The 26659-nt window shown below is 28.1% G+C and overlaps 2 protein-coding genes across 2 annotated transcripts; both read left to right on the top strand.

Annotated features, from left to right (window-relative positions):
* The first annotated feature begins 807 nt into the window (after window positions 1-807).
* Window positions 808-26060, top strand: LOC132941118 (proton-coupled zinc antiporter SLC30A1). The gene is given in 10 exon segments (XM_061009021.1): window positions 808-1224; window positions 21172-21359; window positions 21904-21924; window positions 21926-22029; window positions 22097-22194; window positions 22276-22520; window positions 24011-24270; window positions 24346-24454; window positions 24532-24642; window positions 24712-26060. Coding segments are annotated over 9 exon segments (1320 nt in total). The 5' UTR covers window positions 808-1224; window positions 21172-21182; the 3' UTR covers window positions 24907-26060.
* On the top strand, window positions 11347-12931 carry LOC132941670 (uncharacterized). The gene is made up of 2 exons (XM_061009813.1): window positions 11347-11856; window positions 11949-12931. The coding sequence occupies exons 1-2, from the start codon at window positions 11394-11396 to the stop codon at window positions 12671-12673; spliced, it is 1188 nt and encodes a 395-aa protein (XP_060865796.1). The 5' UTR covers window positions 11347-11393; the 3' UTR covers window positions 12674-12931.
* Window positions 26061-26659: the final 599 nt, after the last annotated feature.

Raw genomic sequence — 26659 nt, 5'->3', positions numbered from 1 at the left:
AAGGTCGTCAACATTATTACTATGACATGAACGATAATATGATATTGTTCTGTGATATGAACCCATTACGCATAACGCATTACTAAAAAAATATTTTTCCTGAGATTTCGGGGGGGGCTTAAGCCCAAAAGCCCACCCCCTGGATACGGCACTGGTATAATACATAACAATTATTATATTCATCCATCCACGGACAAGTTTTTATAATATTATGAAGCAACACACGGAACATGGGATATCCGTCACTTCAATGCAATTTGCAGTCTGCTGTCGCCACTTCCATTAAAGTATCAGACCCACCAACATTGTTTTATTACTCCATAAGAGTAGATGGTCTTTTGTTATCAGTAGTTGATAACGCCACTACCGATCGCGGTTATACCGGGTAACCAGTATGAGGTTTCCCCACTCCAATTTGAGGCGAGTTGACGCACGCTTGCGCACGACGCGACGGTACACCTCGAGGCCCGCCGAACGCCTGGCGACTGGCACTTTGTCAGTTCGGCACTGCGCAGCGTCCGGGTGAATATCGCGTTCGTCGACCATTATTCGCCGTGCGCGTTTGCTCCAGTCGCGACCGTGTGGCTGAGCCCATCATCAGCAGACCAGCCGTCGACCATTCGTTTTTCGCTTTGCCGTCACTTACAGACGACGACCACCACAGATAGACGGACACCTCCGGCGTTCGACGCGACGATCACGACGACAGACAGTTCTACTCATCTTGAAAGAACGTAGGTATCTTACTGTTGTTTTTCCGTTTTGCAATTGCACGAGCTTTTCCGCGACGTGCGCGTGCGGTGGACTCCGCGCACCGGTCGTCGCGGTGGTTCCGAACAGATCCCGTTCCCCGGTTCCGTCGCCATTACACCGGAGCGGGTGTCACAATTCGCCGACAAACACGCGCGCGCGCGCGTGCCGCACCTACCGGCTACACACCCGTGCGGCGCGAACCACTGCATTTTAGTTGTCCGGTATCGTTCTCTCTCCTGGTATTATCGCCGCCGCAGGCCGCTCCTGTTCCTGCACGCGCCCCCCGACGGCGTATTGCGTTCATGACGACTGCCGAATAAATGAGTCGCACTCCGACTACGGTGCAGGTGTGCCTGTGAGGGTGACGGTGGCGTTGCAGCAGGTACTTCGTAGGCGGACACTGGTGTCACCTCTCGGGTGTTGGTCGAGAAGTCGTCGTCGTCGTCCACGTCTGTATCATATAACAGTCGTGTAAGTCTACACGCACAGAACATCGCTAATTACCTGTATTGGCTGTATTATTATTATTTCTTTGTACTCGTTGTTATCGTAGTTATCCGGTCTCGACTCTTCTAATCAGCGATAGTACAATAACAACAACAACAATAATATTATGATGTTGATATCGCATTTTTGAGTTAGCTGTCACAAGTCCATAACAATAAAAAACCTCGACACAAACAATTTAGTAATTAGTAATTATAGTATAAATCTACTTTATCAGACACCCATATTTTTTTACGTTGGCTAAAAAGTTCAAATAACTGTCAATTTATTGTGCTAAAAGTTAATACCCTGGTAGTTCTATAGTGTCTACCTTGTTCTGTCGGTTGGTCGACTTTTTCCAAAATGTATTTATATTTATTTTAAGTAGAAAAAAATAATATTACCTACTATAGGTATTTACTAGAAATTGGAAATTCACATAATCAGTGATAAATTTTTGTTTGCAATTTAAAATTTTAAGAACAATCATGAAATTCTTAAATACTTTGGATTTTCCCTTAAAAAGTCATGGGGTTAATTTTTAGAAATTTATTGTTCTTTACAGATTTATAAATGAGACATCAGTTTACTTATTTTGACATCGATTATACGGTTTCTCCCCACACCAAACCCTCAATTAATTTGTCATTATGTTAATTAAATATTAACATAGATTTCAGGGATGGATATCTCAAATTTTTATCTAATCTGGTGTAAATGTGTACGGACCAGATTCAGAAATTGCAATTATAACTAATAGTTCAGTGTTTCAAACTGGTTTGCGCAAACAAATTTTTTGATTGTCTACCTCCTTAGGTAGGTACCAAGAACAAATTTGTGTTTCTTGAAAATTTAGGATTTTTAATTTATGAAAATTTCTATTTTAATTGAATTATTTTTTTTCTACCTACTAATTTGCTGGGTACCTCCTATATGTTTAAAAACACTTTAAAACTTCAGATCTATACAGATTGCAATTCTAATTGAAAACATACTTTACCTCATATTTTATACGAACGTACTTGAAATACCTAATTGTTTTTCCTAGTTTAGATTATCAAGGTCTATTGATAAAATATGGTATGGATACCGACTACAATATGACAATGTATTGACCACCAACTATTACTTGATCACTCACTAGATCATATAATATATAAAATTTCATCTCTCTAACAAATAATTTCAATACATGAATAATGTCTTTTATCCGTTTTTATCCCACACTCGGTTAAAATATCTTTTAATTAATCACCTATGTAGGTACGTACGTCTATAAACTAAATTATACACTTCAATTACAGTGTTTAACATACAGAGTATTGAAGAACTGCATTTTCGATATAGGCATAGTTTAGATATACATCTATAAAATTATATTATATAGGTTAGATTATATGGTAAACGTATGTTTATTACAATAATATTTAATAATATTATCTTTCTACTTTCATAATATTATATTATTATCATTAGAACAATTCATTTTGTAGCATAGGTACCTCTGACTTAAATATATTTAGTTTAATCTACTCATATAATTTGTACTTGTAAGTTAGCTATGGCCCGAGGCTGTGCATGTACTAACTCTTTTCATACAATTTGCTTATTATATTTAGTAATATAATTACTAATAGGTACCTATATACCTAAATTACCTATGAAACAATATCAGTTTTATTAATTTATTATTAATTAAAATGTACGATAAAAACCTTTGTGATTGCCACTACACAATAATTGGTTCACAAGTATACTGCAATGTATGCATAATAATATTCATGTGTAAATTTGTGGTTAAATGTTGATCGTTGAGTGGGGGCCGACAAAATTCATGGCAACTCTGTAACAACACTCCTACTGTTACAAATTAAATGCCTATGTAAACATTATCTACGTTAGATTACAATAATACCGGTGTGTTTAATATTTTTATCAACAAATATGATGATGTTATAGTAACAGTACTTAGTAGGTACTTCTTAATTAAGAATTTATTTTATGTATTGTTCTTAAAAAATTGTCCACCGCTCTATTAAATCCTCGATTAAAACAATACTATCCATTTGCCACTACCTACTAATATATCATGTACACAAACGTTTGTACTTTTTTCAACTTCAGGGACTAACGCATAATATTGAGTATAATATTATAATATAGCAAAATATACCAATTAAAAATGATGAGGTACCTAATAATTTACATAATTCAACTTAAATTAATTACCTATACTAGCTCCATACTATTAGTTCATATCTTGAAAACTGCACTTACATTGTTTGACATGGAAGCTCCTATTATTATACCTATCTACTTCTGCATTAAAGCTGGAATACAGGTGTACCTAAAGTAAGCGACCTTTCTCCAGAGTTATTCAATATAAATACTTCTAAAAAACCTAAAATAACTAACAACAGTATGTGTAGCCATTGACACAGACGACACCTTTAATACTTATTACTAGAAATGATGTAGATGAAATATCTAACTAACTATAAATGTAATTGAAAACTGGTCGTCCAAACATGATAAAAATAAATTCAGACAATTCTGTATTGGATCCGTACATGTAGATCTATCCATATTTTACATATTTGGAAGTCAAATATCTTGGCATTTTGATTAATAGAGAGAACACAAAAGTGACAGGACATTTAAGTAGATCAAAAGGAAAAAAATCTCAGCACCTAATTACATTAATTTTCCTTTGCCAAATTTTAAACTCAACGCTAATGTTCAAATTTCTTTTATACCTTTTTCATATTTGGGTGGTATGAGATCCAAATTTGAGACTGTGCAAAGCCATTCAAAGTTTATACCATTCAAGCGTTTCCACGCATGATCAGTCCATCAAAATCTGAGTCAAAATCAGTTAACCAGTTTGCCACCAAAACATTTTACTCGAAACTACAAACTCATACAGACATACAACTATAATAATACCACAAATTTCATAAAATACATAGCCTATAAATTCTAGTTATCGACTAAAAATAAAATATTGTAGGGCCTACTAAAATTAAATGATATATTAGGTATACACCTATGTAATAGCCGTAAAAAAACACAAGTTCAAGATGGTCTTCTTGCTCATATAATTTATATCGTTGTTCATTTTTTTGTAGGTATATATTAAAGAAAAGCAAGTTTCTAAAAAATTCAGATTACTTAGTATAATTATGAAAAATTCTATTTACTATTTCTTAATTAAGATGCTACAAAAAAACCTATACTTTAGGTCTTCGATATTAAATTTCAATATTAAGTGCCCCTTAATGTTTTACTGAATGTATTTTAAATAATGTATGGTTTGAATTTTAGAACTAAATATAAATAAAGTTTTTTAAATGGCCAGATTTTTATCAATGTTTTATTAAATTCTGCATTAAAATTTCTAGAACATTAAATAGTCTCTCAATAGGCTGTAGCTTATTACTTATCGTAATATCTTTAATGTACCTATTTAGACATTTAGTACAACAATGAATAGGTAGCAATTTAGTAGCATTTAAATATTGTCATACATTCATACCTTTATTAATTTTATTTTATTAAAATATTTCTTGATAGCTATTATAAAAACTGAACTTGTTTTGTTACAATAGACCTTATTAGCTTCACTGTACTTGGAATAGTACCAAGAAAAATAAAATTTTATTCACATAATAGTGCCGCGTGCAATGTGCATAGATCTTTATTTCAGATGATCCATTATTAATTTTTCTCTTATATGGGCATCCTAAACCAGGCGCATGTCCAGAAATTTTCAAAGGGGTCTGTTATGAAAAAAAATAAAAAAAATAAAAATAAAATAAACTCATTTAAAACCATCATATTTATTGCTCCACTCAGAATCTATAATAAAATATACTATATTTGCTTATACGTACTAGTAATTATATTTTGAAAAGTGAACAGTGATTTATATAATAAATATTTTATTATAATGTGAAATAAAAAGATGGGTACTTACCTATATGTAAAAAAAAGAAGTAAGGTAGGTAGTTTAATTATTACATCAATAATATACGACAACTTTCATACTTAGCTTATGTATTACATCTTCTGTTGACATTACTATATAACAATGTATGTTCATAACTGCCAAACCATTTATACGATTTTCACCAGTTGTACTTCGTAAATACGATATCAAATGTTGTAGTGTTGAAAAAGGACCTTTCACTGGAAGTGGTTGTGACAGGCAATTGGGCCTCTATAATTAAAAGCCTGTAAATAGTTCGGAATATATTTTCATTGCAATTAATTAAAGCTTCTACCTATTGTATTTGTGGGTACCAGTACCTATCCTCATTTTTATTTATTAGTACCATTTTGTGAATTTCCCCTTAGCAGTTATTTCATCTACTTCAGTATCTGATGAATATGTTTTTAGAAGATCTTTAAATTGTATTTATTTATTTTATCATGGTTTTATCAATAATCAATCTTTTACACCACCACCCCCCCCCCCCCCTCTACAATACTGTCATAGAGTTATAAATGGCTACATAATATGTAGGTATTTAGTTAGGTATTACTTATATTACTATATAATCTTACTATAATCTGGTACTGTTAGCATTCAAAAAATATTTATTTTATATTTGTTTTAATTAATAGAAAAATAAAATTTTAATCTTAAAATATATATTTTGAATTTATCTAATTGATACCTACCATAATTTACTATGCTCGAATCAATAACAAGTATTAAGTATACTTTGTTAAGTTTGTGCTTTTAATTGTTTCAAGCATTTTTCTTTTATTTAACTACTTTTAAATAATTATTTTACTGTATTTTTTGTATTATGTCATGGGCCATGGGTAATTATAATTAAATAACCAAAAGACAAGTTTGTGACGTCAGTGTTCAACAGCAAAAATACAAATGGTTTTAAATTTAAAAATATATATTTATAATTACAAAATCTTTATTAAAAGTTCCAACAGTTTGAGGCTTCCAATTTAAGATTTTTTATATAAATCATATTTTTGGAAATTTATTGTCTAATTAGTTAAGTATTTTTGCTTGAACTGCCCATACTATTTAAATGTTAATGGTTGTAATATTTTATAGCAAATCTTATAAAATTTTCCTAGTACTTATCATGAACAATTTTTTTTAATTAACTATTTTATTTTTTAATTGGTCATTTCTCTAGAACTGATACTCATACAGTTTACAATAATCATATGCTAATGTATTTGATAACAATAAGGTAATTCTATAAATATAAAAACCAGGAATTAATTCTTATATGTAAGCTGGCTGTGTTGTTTTATGTCCTATAATCTATATCCTACATCAAGTTTGATGAACATTCTGTTTTCATTTATTTTTTAACAAACTTCAAAAAGCGGTCTTGAAAGTTGAATTGAAATTTGTTTTTTTTGTATGTTTAGTGTTCACTTGTTCAATGATCTACTAATGCTTTAAAATCTGATAGGTAGTATTATCGTCCAATCAGTTAAATTCATGTAAGTAGGATCATATAAACCAACTTATTATTATTTAATAAAAAACATTAAATATACACACATGTTTTGTGTACTACCTAACAAATAATATATTTTTGTTTGTTATAGGGTTGATAGTATTTACAAAAAATAACATAATTATGATGATAAAATATAATTGAAGATGTATTTTATAATATTAGATCAAAAACATCAAAATTACTATCTTTAATAGACATTAAGATTTGATAAATCGACAGGCATTAATTTACTGAAAGCGGTTTATTTCAATATATTATAAATTATAATAGTTGGATATAATTTAAAACAATGTACCTATAGGTACTACAAAAACATCAGTCATTAATTGATTTAAAAATAAATTTAGGGGCACGATACATTTAGCTTTTATATTAAACCCATAATAACGTTACTTATGTTAATAAAAAAAGAAAATTATTACGTGATTTTTAAGTTTACGTATTACTGTATTAGACGCAGTGGCGCCGAAGTCCATGTTTATGTATGGCAGCTGCCATACATATAAAAATTTGGCTGGGGGGTGGGTCCTTAGATGAAAATTAATAGGAATAGGATCACAAATTATTAAGTAATATTGTCCATTGGGCATTGAGAATATTTGGTATTAAACATCAATGTTTTGAACCCTGAACAGTAAACGCTAAATAGTTCATAATAAATAATAATACAATCAATAGTAAGAATAGTAACAACTATTAGCGCAGAAATCTGTCAGTTGCTCAGCACTAGTCACTAGTTAGCAGTCAGTCATTACTTTATTAAGTATTCAGGTCAGTGACTGAGTGACTTATTTGTTATTTTTGTTTAGTTTATTGTCTACAGTCTACTAGTGTTCATGTACTATTTCTGTTAACTGAATAGTTTATAATTAAATGAATTATTATTTAATATACTTAGTTTATATTTTTAGTTATCACTTTTTCTATTATTTTGACTTGAATTTTTGAGCACGTTTATTTTTAATAATTAAAATACTTTATTACCCATATTAATATATTATATGAATGTTAATACTGCCTTATCGACTATTATTTATGCAAATAGAATTGAGTATACTTATTTTATGTACATACGTATATGGTATATCCGATATCGTTTATAGAAACATTAGAAACAAATATTTTGGACAGAACAAAAATAATAATAGAAACCATTAACCAATAAAGATATCCGCCGACCGGCGACCATCTACCCCACTACCATAATTAATTATACTACATTATTACCGTCCATCAATTATGTTATCAACAATGTCCATAAATAGGCAAATAGCTATTGATTCCTATAGATTGTGATACAACACTATCTTCGAAAATCAACTGCGCCTTCACTAATATAATTAGCCAGCTATTATACAAATAGACTGTGGTCTGTGACATTATATAAAACTGCTTAACTGTGTTTGTTTTATGTATTATTTAGAGTTAAATTGTCTAGTTGTGATTTGTGAAGTAAGTTACTTTATAGTTTCTACTAAAAATATTTAAATATGAGTTATATTAGTAAATGTGATTGCGGTAAATTAAGTTCTTCAATGAATGATTTAAATTGGAGTAGACATGTTAACTCATGTAAAGTACGAAAATTTAAAAGAAACTCACATGACATAAAATCTTTTTTTTCTGGAAGCAATAAAAAAAGCAAATTGACTCACCAAATTACTGATGCAAAAAATAGTAAGTACTTACTCAATTTATTTAATTGTTTTATTTTCTTTTAAAATAAAACTACAGATATCAAATAAATAATTTTATCTTAATAAATAGGTAGGTATTATCTTAAATAATAAATATAAATCTTAATAATATATTAATATGAGTAATTTATTATTAGTTATGTATGTCTATTGGCTATCTCATACTGCTTATTGTACTATTACATACCTCTTGTCTTATTAGTTTTTAGTTTTTACATTAATTTATCCCACAACTGATTTTGGAATATAAAATACTTAGTAAAAAAAGAGTAATAAAAATAAGTTAGTTAATAAAGAATGCTCTGATGAAAATTATTTTCAAAAATATACTTTATTTAATTAATTTTTTGCAAACTATAATATTACCTTTGTATAGGTAACTCATTTTTAAGTAGGTTTTTTTGTATATGTACTTACATTTGTATATACCTACTTATAAACCTATATGATAGGTATATGCAGAGTGTTTTTATGATCAATTTCCTTATTGGATATACAGCTAGGACAATCTTTGATTTAATACATATTTTTAGCTCTTGTTGATTTAAATGAAGAACCAGTACATAAAGAATCTTTGATTAAATCTGAACTTCAACAAGATACTGAGATAAATACATGTTTGGAAAAAAAAGGTATGTACCTATCCATATTACACAACTTTTTTAAATTATTTATATCGTTTTAAATATTTAATTGTTTACACCTAAATTAACTCATCAACTTTTGAAGATAAATATCCTTATTGGATATACAGCTAGGACAATCTTTAATTTAATACATATTTTTAGCTCTTGTTGATTTAAACAATGATTTAAATGAAGAACCAGTACATAAAGAATGTTCGATTGAACGTGTCGAATGTGAACTTCAACAAGATACTGAGATAAACACATGTTTGGAAAATAAATGTATGTACCTATCCATATTACACAACTTTTTTAAATTATTTATATCGTTTTAAATATTTAATTGTTTACACCTAAATTAACTCATCAACTTTTGAAGATAAATATCCTTATTGGATATACAGCTAGGACAATCTTTAATTTAATACATATTTTTAGCTCTTGTTGATTTAAACAATGATTTAAATGAAGAACCAGTACATAAAGAATGTTCGATTGAACGTGTCGAATGTGAACTTCAACAAGATACTGAGATAAACACATGTTTGGAAAATAAAGGTATGTACTTATATTATTCGCCCTTTTTTAAGTATCTATTTATATATTTATATATTTGGAATTTGGAATTTTCTGCATCTTTGCCTAGTATCAGTTTTATAATAGGTTGAAGGTATATATGTAACCTTCAGATAATCTGATAGTATTAGTAACTCTTTTTATAATATTAATCATTATGTGTATATTGCTTCCTCTATATACTGTATTTTTCTATCATAGTATCATAAAAATTGCTACTTGTAATGTTGGGTAAGTGTAACACCCACTTAGGTAAAATATACATGTTTTTTTGAATTATATTGGGCTCATTACCTATAATTAATTAAGATATAATATTTATTTTATTTGATAGATCATAAGAATAACAAAGTCCTAAATATAATTTTTATAGTACCATAAAACTATTTACTTAGTAGTTAGTATAATTTTTTAACTGTCAACTTATAAACTTATATTGTAGATGATATGGATATTATGAAAAATGATCCTGCAGTTTTTGCTAATATGTCTTTTTTGTCACCGGAAATTAAAGATTACATCTTCAAATTTGGTCCTTGTCAACCGTTACAAAATGATTTTCCTAATAAAATATTTCCATTTGAAATTAACAAAGAAAAAATAAAGAGAAGCTTTAATGATAAACATTATTACAGAATTTTACCTGACAAATCAAAATGCCATCGTGATTGGTTGTCCTATTCATTAAGCAAAAATAAAATTTTTTGTATACATTGCATGCTTTTTGGAACCAATTTGCATAGTAATTTAGAAAAATCTTGGACCAAAGAAGGATTTAATAAATGGAAAAATTGTTCATTTGCTATTCAAAGACATGAGTTAACTTCAGATCATGTAACATCATCTTTAAAATTTAAGTTACGTCAAAAGAATTTACCAATTTTACCTTCAATTGAAAGTAATAGAAAAACTCAGATAGCAATGAATAGAAACGTTTTATTAGAGCTTATAGACATTGTTATATACATGGGACGTCATAATCTGGCATTTCGTGGGCATTGTGAGGATTGGTCTTCAAATTCCAGAGGTAATTTTAAGGACTTAGTTATACTAATGTCTAAAAATTCAGGACCATTAGCGGAACACATAAACCGTATTCAACAAAATGGAAAACATGAAACATCTTTTGTTTCATGGCAAAGACAAAATCAGCTGATTGAAGCTATTGCCGAAGATATTTCTTTTCAAGTACGGTCATTTATTAAAGCTGTAAAAATGTTTAGCATATCAATTGATACCACATTTGATGAATCTCGTAAGGAACAAATATCATTTATAATACGGTAAATAAATACATATAACTGATATCAGTTACATTGTTTATTAGTGTCTTGTTTAATTTATGTTTTTTTAGATATGCTGATGAAGTTACCGGTGAGATTCATGAAAGATTATTAGCAGTAAACGAATCACCAGTTACATCTGGAAAAAATTTATATGATATTTTTGTAAATGTAATGGAAACTGAAAATTTAAATTGGAAAGAAGAGTTGGTTGGTCAGTCATATGATGGAGCTAGCAATATGCGTGGTAACTATAAAGGCCTCCAAGCACGTATTAAATCAGAAAGCCCACAAGCATTATTTGTTTGGTGTCACTCACATCGCTTAGCTTTGGTAGTAAAACAAGCAGTATCGTGTAACTCCAACGCTGTTGATTTATTTGGGAACTTAGAAACTCTCTATACTTTTCTTTGGTGTTCAAAAAAAAGAGCAGCGATTTTCAGAGAAATTCAAATTGAATGTGGTAAGATGGAAGGTAAAAAAAATCCATTGCATGCAGTTAAGAGAGTAAGCACCACTCGATGGAGTTCTCATTCAGCAGCATTAAATGTAGTTTTGAAATTCCACAATGCAGTTTTAAAAACATTAAACCAAATTAAAGATTCCGAAGAATCTGCTGATGTAGTAGTTGGTGCAAGTTGCAGTGGCTTGATATCATATCTTACATCCCAACGTTTTCTTCTAACAGCATTATTATTCAAAACTATATTTGATATACTTGAACCTGTCACCCGCCAATTGCAATCACAAGATATGGATATGCTTATGGCCACAAATATTTTAAATAATGTGATTCACCGAATCAAAGAACTTAGAAATGATGATGCTTTTAAAAGATTGCTAAAAATTACTGATGAGTTTACTGAAAATAGTGTTGTTGACTTTTTACCTCTTGTATCTAGTCGACCGAAACGTGTTCCAAGAAAATCAGGTGTATATTATTTTCAAAATAAATATCAATTATTTTATATTTATTAAGAAATTATGTTTGTTCTAAATTAGGAAATTTAATATTAATTTCAGGTGAACTTTCTCAAGATGAAATTATATCCTGTCCCATGAAAAAATTTAAAATTGATACATACAATATCATAATAGATATTCTTTTAGCAGAGTTAAGTGGACGTTTTGAAAGCACCAATATAGGGCCCTTAAAAGACTTATCCCTTCTTTCATCTAGACGTATTCGAGAAGTTCAAAATAATCCACACATTGTACCTTGTGATGCCTTTGACGCTTTGTGTACTATGTACACACAAAATGATAAAAACACATTATTAACAGAATATATTGAATTTTGTAAACATTTTACAGAAATAGAAAACAGTATTGTACTTCCTAAGTATCTTAACACGAATGTAATAGTTGATTATGAAGATTCGCTAGAGTTAGATGCCTATAGTTACGATGGTATGGATAAAGATTCTGCACAAATTGGTAATCATAACATAGCAAGCACGAGGGAATTATTTAATTTATTTTGTTTGGCTAAATTAGCTAATATTTTTCCAAATTTATATTTAGTTTTAAAATTAGCTGTTACATTACCTGTAACAAGCTGTAGCGTAGAGCGAACGTTTTCTAAATTAAAACTTATAAAAACAAAGTTAAGAACAACTATGTCACAAGATCGTCTCGAGAGTTTAATGAAAATATCATGTGAGCAAGATATAATTATTAATAATGAAAATGTAATTTTGTTATTTGCAGCTAAAAGTAGTGTTCTAACTAAATGTTTGATTTATTAGTACATGTTTAATACTTATATTGTTATGAAAGGACATAATTATTATTAATACTGTATATTGTATAATATAATATAAAATAAAAGGTTCAATTTTGTTTATATCTTTGTATTTTATAGTAACTAATATCGTTGAAGGCAATTCAATATAATCTGTATATTATATATTTATGTTAATTATTACATAGTTGGAAAAAGAAGAAAAAGCTTATAAAAAATAAGAGTGTGTAGAAAATTGTTTGTGACAGGTTTCAAATTTTATTAGTGGGTTGTGTTGTGTTTGGCGGGGGTGGGTGGGTGGGTGGTTGCTGGAGATTCTTGCCATACATTTAATTTTGTACTTCGGCGCCACTGATTAGACGTATTCTTTATAAAAATAAACACCAGTTTTAAGTACAAACAAATGTGCAATGTTATGATTTATGTGTTAAAAATCAAATAAAAGTATCTTTTTTTTTATGTTTTGAACATCGTTATACCAGGTATTAAGTAACGAATTGAACACAAAATTTGAATCCTATAATTTGAGGCATTTTTTATGTACAACCAAATGCTCAGGGGGTAGCTGTCTTCAATATAATATAATTTATTATAAAATATACACTTACGTACCCACATCGCGGCGTCTGTAATGTACCGCAGGAGTGATTGATAGTCCAACATTTTTTCATCTGGCTCAAACCCCCCTTTTTCATTTATATTATAGATCCGCGCCTAAGCTTAAGGCATTTTTGGTTTTCTAGAGAGTTTTCTGGAATTTTAAAGTTCTAGGTTTCTAGATAATGTTGACGAGTGTTATGTACAATATTATATCTGTTCTGATTTGTGAAATTTGTATTGGTAATTTCTAATTCTAATGATTCTACTATGTTACGCTTTTTTAAATATATCATTGTATATGGGTTAACGTTAAGTGTTTTTTCAATTAACATAACAATACCTGACACCTGTAGCACTAAGACAAATTATTATTATAGCGCGTAAACTCTGGGTCGGAATTTTGCGTCACATGTCTGAAATTAGTACGCATTAATGTATAATTAATATAATTTATTATGAATAGGTACACGCTTCCGTGAATATTACATGAATTTAGTCCAATTTAATTATACTTTTACCACGAAAATTACCGGAAGTTTGCAGAATTATAAATGTATAAAATACATATTTTATAGCAATTGAATGTTTAAAACTTGAAACATTAATATTATGATTTTAGAAATACTTACCTGTACAATAAATTATTAGTGCTTTTGAACAATGACAATACAAATTATATTATTACAATATTTGTGGTCGTTTGGACGACCGCAGAGCTAACCATAGACTTACCTAATTGACTATTAACTTTACGAGTACTGAGTACTGACTATATTGCAATAATGTAAACTGTGTACCTTTAGTACCCTTATACAAATCATATTTAATGTCCAAAATTTACTTTTTATTTGACATTTAATTTATTTGATGATTCTTCTATAGACATTTTCTCACTTTGCATTTCCGCTAAATTTGTTCGTGCAACATACATATCTATGTTTTCTACGTTTCAAAAATAATAATTGAAAAATATTCTAAAAAATTGCAGGTTAAAAAGTTTATGATTATTGATTATTTGTTACATTAAGATTTAAAGGAAACTACTGGATTTGATGTATCTATATAGTATATAGATATTTACCTAATACCATTGATTTTAAAGATAATATTATACTATAAATTCATTTATATTATATTATAAAATTAATGCTAATACCTACTTAGTTAACGTATCTAAAATTTATATAATTCAGTTCAAACAAAACTGTATAAAACAATAATTCTATCTACAGGGAATGAACCCACGTAATTACTACAGAATATAGACTGGAGTAAACATAAAGGGCTACTGCCCTTCTATCAAAAATCTGATCATCAACACACCGTCTTGTTGGGATATTTTTAGAAATTAATTTTAGAAAATCCTCAGAACCGATTATCTGTCATGTGAGTCTGTCACTTCCGGTTCTTACATACAATTGGCATGATAATTTATTATAATGTTAAATCTGACTTAAATTTTCATATGTAAGAAATATCGATCCTAAAATCATTTAACCTGATTTACAACTAAAAATCATAACTCAAATTACTTAAATACTTTCTGAATGATAATTAAGAGGATGTCAGCGCACTATTTGTTTTCTTTCTCTGGCCCACGCGCAACATAGACAAAACGCATTTACGCAGAATCTTTTGTTTTTATGTAATCTTAGAGTAAAATCACTCATTACAATAAAGAGAATAATATTTTTGAGGGAATGACATTTTATTTTTATTTAACTTTGTATTCTACTTTCAAAATAAACAATAAAATGTTGTAAATTTAAATGATGTTTAAATTGTTTTGAGACAATATTTAGACAAATCGATATGTCATTCCCTCAAAAGTATTATTCTCTATCTTATTTGTGATGAGTCATTTTACTCTAAGATTACTTAAAAACATAGAAAAAAATCATTCTGCGTAAATGCGTTTTGTTTATGTTGTGCGTGGGCCAGAGAGAAAAAACAAATAGTGCGCTGACATCCTATTAACAATTTTTATAATTAATTCAAATATTAATGTAAAACCTACGGTAAAAATATATAATATATATTTTTTTTTATTGAACAAACATTTTATTTACAATCTGTATTAACTAGTAGTACAATAAGTAAGTGGGACGTGGGTTGATTGGTGGGAGGGAGAAGTCACCCAATGGTGGCACCCCGAAATAATATATTTATATTATATTTTTTTTTTTCTATTAGTTAATTAACCCGCGGCAACTTAGGCCATTGGGTGGTTTTTAAACTGTGGGGGAGGGTACTGTAAGGTGTAAACACGTATGTGTTGTTTTGGCAGATTTTCAAGTGGGCACCCGTAGGTATCTGCCATGCCTGCGTGACTTGCCCGAAGAAAAATGCCGCCCGCGGCCGAAGTATCGAACCAGCGCCGGTGCCCGTCGTAACCGATGCCTTAGCCCGCTCGGCCACTCCGTCCCCCTTATATTATATTTTATATGGATAATCAATGGTATTATATTATATAAGATGTATAATATGTTATTATTATTATAAATCGTGCTTATTTATTCTTTATAGGACATCAGCAGTATACAGTCAGTGTGTTAGTTCGTTTGTTTTCACTCTCTAGTCTCTGGCCCACGGGCAATATAGACAAAATGTATATATCTACGCAAAATCAATTGTTTTTAATCCTACAATTACTCTAAAATCATAAAAAAAAACAATTTTACCGGAATGAATAATTTTATCTATGTTGCACATATGAGTCTAAAGAGAGAAAAGACAAATATTACACTTAATACCTACCTATTACTTTAACGTTCTTGTCGCTCTCATCATTTAATATTGTGTCGACTAGTTAATGAGCTATTAATGTTGTGTTTGTTTGATTATTTTTGAACTTGTTATATTTTAAAATATCATTGATTTATTATTAATTATTAGTACTTCCTACTTATTACACTTACTTATTTTGACACTGCTAACAATACCTACAAACATTCTAATTTTTTGCCACGGATTTTTTTTCTAGCTAAGGAATTTTTTATTGCAATTTGTGAAGTTTTACTACCAGTATTCTGTATGTAAAATGATAATGACTAAGTACCCCCGGTGTTGGGTATGTGTTTGTATTCTGGTTCTTTTCGGTATTTTCCAACCTTTACGGTATATACTGAAGAATGAATAACAATCAATCGATTATTTCTAACTTCATCAATTCGGACGACGGTATTTAAATTTGAAAACTTGTAACAGTATGCATAATATGTTGAAACATTTTAATTGTAATTAATAAAAAAAAAAAAAATTGAAAACGGTCATGTTAGGTACTTTAATGACAGTAATAATAAAATAAAATGTCATCACTCAATGTGAAATATATTCAATAATTACCTCGATTGTTACTATTGTTACATTAACTACTCGGTAATATCAATATTATACGTGTATTATACGTGTAGTTAAATCACATGATATATTAATATATTATAATAAAAACGATTTGCTCAACATCGATAAAACTACACATTAAAAATCTTAAGAACTCTGCAGTAGTAAGAAAGTATCGTTAAATATTATTCAACTAATGATGGCAACATACTTAAGTTGTAGTATACAATAAGAATGTATAATAATAATTTATATACCTGTGTATTTGTACCCTATATACCAATTATATGATATTTCAACAAGATCCAACCGTTTTTACTTTTCTCTTTATTTCGATGTTAAGTTAATATTTTAAAATCTTGTTACCAAAATACCAAACTATGTATGTTAATATTAAATTTGTATATTTCGTCTCTTGGCAACCGACGAGGTGGGATATATAGTTGTGATTTATATTATGTATTATGTATATAGTATAGTCGTATAGACATAGAGAATTCAATCGTTGTAGAGAATTGAATTGAACCTTAAACTGCTTTAATAATTTGTGCTTAAGTTTTTTAAAAATGTTATCACAAACTGGTATGTGAACAGTTATTTATTTTGCATTAGTAATATTTGTTAGTTGTTAGTATCAATACAAACGTATTAAACTTGAGCAAATAATGATAGGAATTTGATTTGTTAGAAAATATTATTCCCTATTCACTGTACCTTCAAACCCGTACCGATTGTTTCAATGTAATTTGTTCCCGTGTGAAATTTAAAGTTCAATTAATTTGCAAACAAATTAGTTATAACCTGTGTTTTTATAATCTGATTAGTACTTAGTAGCATTAATTAGGGACGAAGTGTATAGGTACTGTTAAGTAAAAATGGTATTAAAAATCGTTTATTCAACTCCTTATTTTATAAAATAATACAATTGAGCGATTTTGAATACATTCTTATTTCTGCTGTATCCATTTTAAATTTAAATATAATTTTAAAATTAAAATGAAACAGCTAATGTGCAAATTTTTTTTATAATAATTTTACTCGTATTTATTGATACATATTGTTTGTTGTATCTTTTAGTCAAATTGTTCGAACCTAAAATTATGATAATAATAATAATCTGTAAGTCCGGCGGAATGACCGAGAAATTGCTTTTTACGCTATATTGTTTTTATAATAGAAATAAATATAACTAGTTTTATATTTGATCGAAATTTAAATTATTTTAATTTTGTACAGGATGGTATAGTATAGGTATGTTTTATATAAATGTGGCAATAAATTATTATCTTGTTTCATATAGTTCTAACTTATAACAAATAAAAGTCTTATTTCATTTTTATTATTAAACAGAAAAATAATTTATCTGAAGTGCTTGTATATTGTATAGTATTTTTATAAAATGCATACAAAGACTTTTATTTATTAACTATCTACACCAACATCTTCTTAATATTCGTTATTTTATACATTTGAGTTCATTTTTTGCTGTGTAAATTCCTTGAAACTTTTGGGTAAATAATAGTTTTGTGACCTAACCTATCTAATTGTTTGTATTAAGAAAACAAAAGTACTTAGTTTAGCTCGAGTAAAACTAAACTCTAAAGTAGGTACTTGCCTTGACTGACCTATGATAAAAATAATATTTCTTCTAATTCAATACATTTTTATTACTCCGTAACCTTCCTTAGGTTTTAGTTATAAGTACTTATTGAATTGCATGTAAAGATAAAAGTTAGTTTAATTAAAGATATTCTAATAGTTTTTATATATCTACCTATATTTGACTTAATTGCATGTTTGCAATTCTTAAAGATAATAATAATTATATTAGGTAATAAAACTAATTGTATTTATTATTTTATCGATAATCGGTGCATAATGTATTACATATTTTACTGTATTAAATTAACACAATGGTGTCTTAATAAAGAGGACACCTCACCCGCATATGTTGTCTCCGTCTACAAGTGCGTAACATACCAAATTGTTCGCTCAGCAGAACTCTGTTAGTTTAAAAATTGGAGTGAATTGACCTCTTATACAATTTAAAGGTAAGATTATTATTTAGGCATACTCATGGGCATTTTATTATATTTTAATTTTTTAATTTTAATTATATGAGTATTTTAAAATTGTAAATTGTTTGTATATCTTAAAATACTCATAATTAGCTTTAAAATTAAAATATAATAAAAAGTTCATGAGATTGCCTAGATAATAATCATACCTTTAAATTTTATTAGAGGTCAATTCACACTAATTTTTAAACTAACGGAGCTACACGTGTTCTGCTGAGCGTACAATTTGCCATGTTATGCACTTGTAAGACGGAGACAACATAATATTATGCGGGTGAGGCGTCCTCTTAATTTACCTAATAATAATGTTTATAAATGAGTTATGAGTAAACCAATCCCTTGGTTTCGTAATTTTCTTTAAATATATTTTAAAAGCACCTAAGGGTCCGTATTATAATCGTTAAACTCAGGTTAAACCACCGAATTAGGCCGGTAAAATCAGTGGGTTAGGCGTAACCAAGGTTTAAACTATGATTGTAAAACAGGCCCTAAGAGTTGCAGTTTAATTAAATATTAAAATATTATTCTTTAATACTAATAATAATAAATGCTTTTGTTAATGATATTAAATATATTATATTTGATTTATAGTGTCTATCTGTTTACTTTATAAATTAACTATACTTATTAAACTTGAGTACACTAATCTACTTGACACTCTAATATGATTCATTAAAAAAAAATAGGTGACATTAATGTATACTGATTTTTATATAATGTAGGAGTAATTTTTTTAGAAAATATATAAAATTTCAAAATTAGTATTTTGATGTTTATGTGGTGTAAAAAATCCGCAGAATAAGCTTTAATTAATATGTATACTTATAAGTACATAACACATATTATGGTGCCTAAAATATTTCTTACCTAATAGCTGATGAATGTATTCACGTTGTGTCTTCAAAGCAGTAGGCACTATTCTGATTTTTTATAGTAATGGCGACTGCAAATTAAACAAATTTTTATCTTTTAGAAATAGATATTATTTTGCTGATGTTTTGCATTTGCAAAACTATGTAACATCGGTATGCTCTATGCTCACGACCCACATGGATTTTATTATTAGTCCGGGTGTTTCATTCTAAATGATATGAGAATATTTTCGTGGAATATAATTACGTCGCCAAATAAAATATATATATTAATTTAGGTAACAAAATACAAACAAAAAACGAATAACAAGAAAATCGTTATAATAATAAATTAATAACACAATTTTTGAATTCATAACGTACATCCGTTTGAGGTTGATTTTATTATTCATTTTTCTATTTTAGAGGTCCCTGTGCAAAACAATTATACAACTTTCATTTTATAATACCTACATAAGAAGAGATATGATATTATGTATGGCTTAAAAACTTAAAACAGGATGATAACATGCTTCTATAAATAATCGTTGTTTCAAATTGCATTGCATAGATTTTAATAAAAAAAAAGTTCTGAAAGTAAAGCAATCAATACAAAACAAATATTCGCGATCTTAATAGAATTTAAAAAAAAAAACCAAGTCAGGAAGAACACTTGTCTTCTAATGACAAATAATTACAATTTGGAGTGTTTAAAATAAAACGTGTACTTATTATAATATTAATATCTTTGTTCGACTGTCATATCTTGTTTTGTTTTGAGTAGTTTTAAAAATTGGCTGTTATAACTATGATACGAACGTCGTCGTCGTTTCTATAGTTGTAATTAAACAGCCACAGCGCGTGCGCGGTTTTATGTTGAGTCGCATATATGTTATACAGGGTGATTCTCTTAACAGCTATTAAACATATATTGTTATGTTGTAACACATTAACATTTTTAAAAATATTTTTATGTCAAAAACAAAAATGGTTTTAAAATTGTTTATTGTTATCTTTTTTAAAGTGTTTACATTTTTGATCGACAATCGAATTCCGAACGAATAGTTAGTTAAATACCCATAAGTAATTAAAGTTATGCTGAGTGCTGTGGACAGTGAGAGGAGTGCTACGCAAAATGTTGGTTTACTATCTTATCTATATTTCTAATCAAAACTTTAAATAACTTTTAAAACGTTAATACACGTTTCGAATTTTGGTGTAATACTTATCCAATTTAAGTTTTAAATAACTTTTAAAACTTAAATACATTTTGAGATGATACATTTTTATTGTTAAAAGAATCACTTAGTTATACATCAATATGTTTTGTAAACTATCTAGCAAAGAAAATTAAATTTTTTGTTATTAATTTGATTTACGTCTTGTTAAGTATAGCCTGCTGTGGCGGTATCTGTTGTTTAGATGTAACGATCTACACGCATTATAATATAATACATTATATTATTATATTCATGGCTGTGTATTTCACGCTCTCTGTTGCAGGATTTTGCTCTATTTTTTTATATAATTTAAAAATACATGTGTATAATATTGTGTGTTGGTATACATTTTGTTTCCCTACAATCGTCCACTGTTATTGATATTATTGCTATACATACATTTTTTTACAGATTAATTCATAATGGGTCGATACAGCGGGAAAAAATGCCGACTCATCACCATGTTTTGGCTGACGACGTTTTTCTTTTTGGTGGAGATCATCGTTGGCTATATAACCAACTCGATGGCCCTTGTCGCGGACAGCTTTCATATGCTCAGCGACGTCGCGGCGTTGGTGGTCGCATATTTATCGGTTAAAGTAAGTACCTATAAATCTATAATAGTGGTGATGATAATATGATGTCGACAACGATAAACTGAAGTATTATTGTCGACGACTGAAGTCGTGCGTTTAGGATCTGGTCTTTAAAAAACCGCGTATATATTATGTATATATGTAATATTTATTTGCATCTGTCGTTTTAACTTTTAAATACATTTCTGCTATTATAATGTTAATGTACATGCATACCTATTTAACCATAGTGAATAGAAAAAAATTCGTTATTGTAGTTTGTTCGAGTTTTATACCGAAGTCATTAAGAGTCGTTAAATATTAATATAAATGTAATTAATACATTTGATCCAGCCAATGATCATGCGTGTCAGGGTTCTTGAATACTCATAATTTTGTTATGCAGACGTCCTAATATTAGAGCGTCCTTTATTTGATAGCCAAAATGTACTTTTACGAAAGTACCTACCTAGTTCCTTTTTAAAAAAAAATCGTGCTGTAAATTATAATCCTAAGTTTTTAAATGTATTCATATTGCGATTACAGTTAAATAATTAATTTTTTTTAGATGTCACCTAAAAAATGGTCAAAAAAACACATTTGGATGGGCTAGAGCTGAAGTACTTGGAGCACTAGTAAATGCTGTGTTTTTAGTAGCTTTGTGTTTTTCAATTACTGTTGAAGCTTGTAAGAGGTATGTATATAACTATTAAAATAATATGTTTAAATAACAATTTGACCTATAATTATTTTTGTTTAAGGTTTATTGAAGTAGAGACCATTCACAACCCTAAATTAATTGTCGTAGTTGGAATTTTGGGATTATTTGTCAATATTTTGGGTTTATTTTTGTTCCATGGTAATACATTCATCTTTTCTCAATGGTTTTCCAGTTAATATTTATGTTATTTATTAATGCCAATGCTTTAATATTTTTTAGCTCATGGCGGAGGAGGACATGGTCATTCACATGGTGGTATATCTCGCAGCCACACGCGACTAACTCAATTAGTAAGCGCTGGAGCAAGTGCCAATGCTACTGATGATAATGATAATGATCATCGTTTCAATGTACCACTTAATCACACTCATGAATCTTCTGCTGGTCATATGAATATGCGAGGTGTATTTTTACATCTTCTGGCTGATGCATTAGGTTCAGTCATTGTAATTGTATCAGCTTTGGTATGTATAGATATTTGGCTTTTTCAAATTTGGTTTTTTATACAGTTGAAAACGAGGTTATTTTTCTGATTATTATATTGTTATTAAAAGTTGGCTGACTATTTCTTATCTATTATGAGAAAGCTGTTCTTATTTAAACTTTCTACATTTATATTTAAAACATTTGAAAAAATTATTAATTGAGACATAAATATTGTACAATATACTTTTTTTCTAGATCTAATTATCCCAATTTTTTCTGTAATGCCATGTTCAGCAGTGCTGGGCAGATGCGCATCTATAATGTTTAGTGATAATAAAAGTATTTAGTTTAATATAATTTTCTAATAAATTCTAATTTTTTGAACAAGTTGAGCATGATAAATTAAGTTTTTCTTAGTAATTAATTTGATAATTTTAGATTGTGAGCAGAGCGATGATTGTATCGATTTCACAATAATTTGTAAATTTTAATTATTTTTTTATTTGTGTCTGGATAATTAGATGATACTGAATTATTAGTTATAATAATGAATCGATTTTCAACTTCAGTAACTTTTCTGATAGAAAAGTGAATCTAGTTGGTGTATTCAGGGGTTAAAAAAGTAAAATTCCTAGTAGATTTAAAAGATCCGGGAAAAACAAAAAAAAATATTAACAAAAGAGGAATTTTTAAGCTAAAACAATATTTGACAAAATCAATTTTTTTTAAAACTCAAAAACGAATAACCATAGATACTTGACATCTTCATCAAATGTTTATCTTATAATTTCTCTTACATAAGTAATATAATTTTTAAAATATTTTGACTAATTTTGAGTTAATTATAGATATTTTCAATTTTTTCTATGATTATAGATTTTTTTTCATTGGATCAAAAAGCTTGAAAATGCTATACAAGGTTCCACATAAGTTGGTCTATTAATAGTTAAAAATTATTAAAGATACATATCATGCACAATTTTTTTTTATAAGCACTAAAAGTTTGATGAAGTATTCATGAAAATTATGAAAATTTGGTAATTATATTGTAGTTAAAAATGTATTAAATGGTCAATTTTAAAGCTAAGGATTAAAAATGTAAAGTGAAGTTTCTTATAAGGATTTCTTACTTTAACTTAAAAATCTAAAAATTATATAAATCATATAGTATTTTTTAATAGATATTTTAAGTAAATTGGACAAAATTAAATGGCAAATCACAATTTTTGTTGTATTTTTGTAATTTAAAAATATTACTACCGTCTTCGTTCAGAATCGTTCTTTGTATACAGTGATATTTTATCATTGAATTTAAATTTAAAACATCCATTATAGTGACCCACTCGACACCTACTGTACAGGACAGCAGTTCCACTTTGCCCATCTTTTTTAATATGATCTATCTAGTGCAGTTGAAAAGCTAGGTATTTTTTTTCCATATAGGCAGGTACACATTAAACAAACAATAGCATTGACTTTCATTTTAATTAATTTTTGTAAAATGTTTTTAAGTTGTGGTTATTTTTAGATTGTGTGGTTGACCGATTGGAAATACCGTGATTACATTGATCCTGCTTTGAGTTTGTTAATGGTTATAATAATCTTACACTCAGTATGGCCATTGTTACAAGAGTCTGCACTTATACTACTTCAGACGGTTCCTACTCATATTCAAGTGGATGCCATCCAGAAACGACTTTTAGACAGAGTGGATGGAGTTTTAGCTGTACATGAGTTCCATGTGTGGCAACTAGCTGGAGATAGAATCATAGCATCTGCACATATAAGGTATTTTTATTTTTGAGTTTAATTTTAATTAGTGTAATATATAATACAAATGTATTATTGTGTAATTATTACCAGGTGTAGGAACTTGCCAGAATATATGAAGTTAGCAGAAAAAGTTAAAGAATTTTTCCATAATGAAGGTATTCATTCAACTACCATCCAGCCTGAATTTGTGGAAGTTGAAGTATGTTTGATAATATTATCAATAATTTTATTATTTAATATTAATATACTTTGATTTTATGTAATATCTATTTATAGATAACAGAAAATAGGAACGAAAACCAAACCCCTACTGAAGACTGTGTATTAGATTGTCCTAAAACTGACATACAGTGTCAATTGCAAACATGTTGCGGCCCATCAAAACAGGTAAATGTGTTTGTAGTAGTGCAATGATGAAACAAATATAACAAATGTTTATATGTTTTAAATGTTTAGGGTCGCGACACACCATCTCCTGTTGACACACCATATTTGTGCCGACAACGTAATACTACTTCTGTTACTATTGACGCCACCAACAATTTACAGACTGTCAATACTCAGGAGAGCGAAATGGAAAGTGGTGCACTATTGGGTGATAGAATTAACAATTGTCGTACTTCTGCAGGAGGATTTATCACTGGTGGATAGTATTTTTTCTAAATTATAACAATTTTGTTTTTTTTTTTTATATAAGATTATTATTATTATTATGATGAATAACTTAGCACATGGTTGCAATTGAACCTATTACATCAACAAGACCTACCATGAAAAAAATAAACAAAAATATAACAATATATATTTGCTATGAATATAATATATTTAGTGAGATATGTATCACTCTTTGCAATGCGCAATGTTAGAAGATCAAAATTATATGTGCTCTACACATATGTTTATGTAAACATCAACAAAATAATCTTAAGTTTATTATATTTTTAAACAATTTTAATGACTTATTAATGCTCAATTGTTGACATTTACCATGGATCTGTATTTGTTTGATGATGTAATATTGGATGAGCGTTGTAAATAAAACCAAAATCTTTATAAACATTTAAATTTTTACAATTGATTTTTTTCAATAAAATTGATTAATTATTTAAAATATTTTTGACTGTAAACTAGATATAATTTGATACAAATAATTTTTTTTAGCTTGTAACCCATATTTTATTTTATTGCCTACCAATTAAGAACGTTTTTAAATATCCATTATTAATATCAAGTATATGAATGTATATTGATATGTATACTATTAGATATAATAATAATTAAAATTTTAAGTTAAATCACAATTTTTGGAATAGTTTATATGATGTTTTATATAATATTAATATAGGATTAATAAATATATATGTTTTTGATTATAACAATATTAAACAATACGTTTAAAATATAATTTCCATAATGTAGTAAAACATAATTGAGTATTATAATATGTTTAAATACACATTATTTTTTTAATCAGATTTTTTAATTATTTAATGTACCTGTTGACAGTGAGATACTGTAGTAATATGGCCCTGACATGTAATATTTCAGACATTAACTGTCTGTAAAATAATGGGTACACATTATGTATACTATGTTTACACATTTTTATTTATAGACTAAATTTACTATACTAATTTATTGAATCTACATCTATATCTTTTTGTTACTGGTTTTCAAAAATGTCAGAAATATAACAATTAACATTATATGTAATATTATATAGATATATAAGTTATATTAATTATATTATATTTTTATAGTCATATTTTTTGATCATAAAATTCAAATTTCAAGTATACTTAGTATATTTAGAATTATAATTCATAATAATCGCCTAATAAATACATTTTTAGCTTTTAGATAATATAATAATTTATTACTATTTGTAATATTGATGACGATAAAGTATTTGCATGTGTAGTTATATAACTGTCTGTTATATTAAATACTTAATATATTATTTTTATAATAAACTTGTAGACTTAATTTAAATTATATAGTTTTTTAAAGTTTGGTATTTCTTAGTAGATAATATGCTGTTTGCTATTTTTACAATACTAATGACGAAAGGAGGCAACATTGTTATTTATTTAGTTTTAACAAAGCAGTTGCAGCTTTCAAAAATATTAAGTGTATTTTTATGATGAACTGTTCAATAGACAACATAATTGAGTAAGTAAAATTTGTAATTAATGATTTAATATAAAAAAAAAAACTAGCATTAATGATGACATGTTTGCCAAATTATTGGTAAAAGCATACTTTATATTTTAACTTTACATTTATATAATATTTCAAAAAAATACAAAACTATCAAATGCTACGTTTTGATTAGAAGAGTGGATAATTTTGTTACCAAGACGTTGGCATGGTTAAATTAATTTAATTTAATTTATTTAGTCAT

Source organism: Metopolophium dirhodum, chromosome 3 (genome assembly GCF_019925205.1).
Source record: "Metopolophium dirhodum isolate CAU chromosome 3, ASM1992520v1, whole genome shotgun sequence".
Taxonomy (NCBI): Eukaryota; Metazoa; Arthropoda; class Insecta; order Hemiptera; family Aphididae; genus Metopolophium; species Metopolophium dirhodum.
This window is presented reverse-complemented; position numbering and strand designations above follow the sequence as displayed.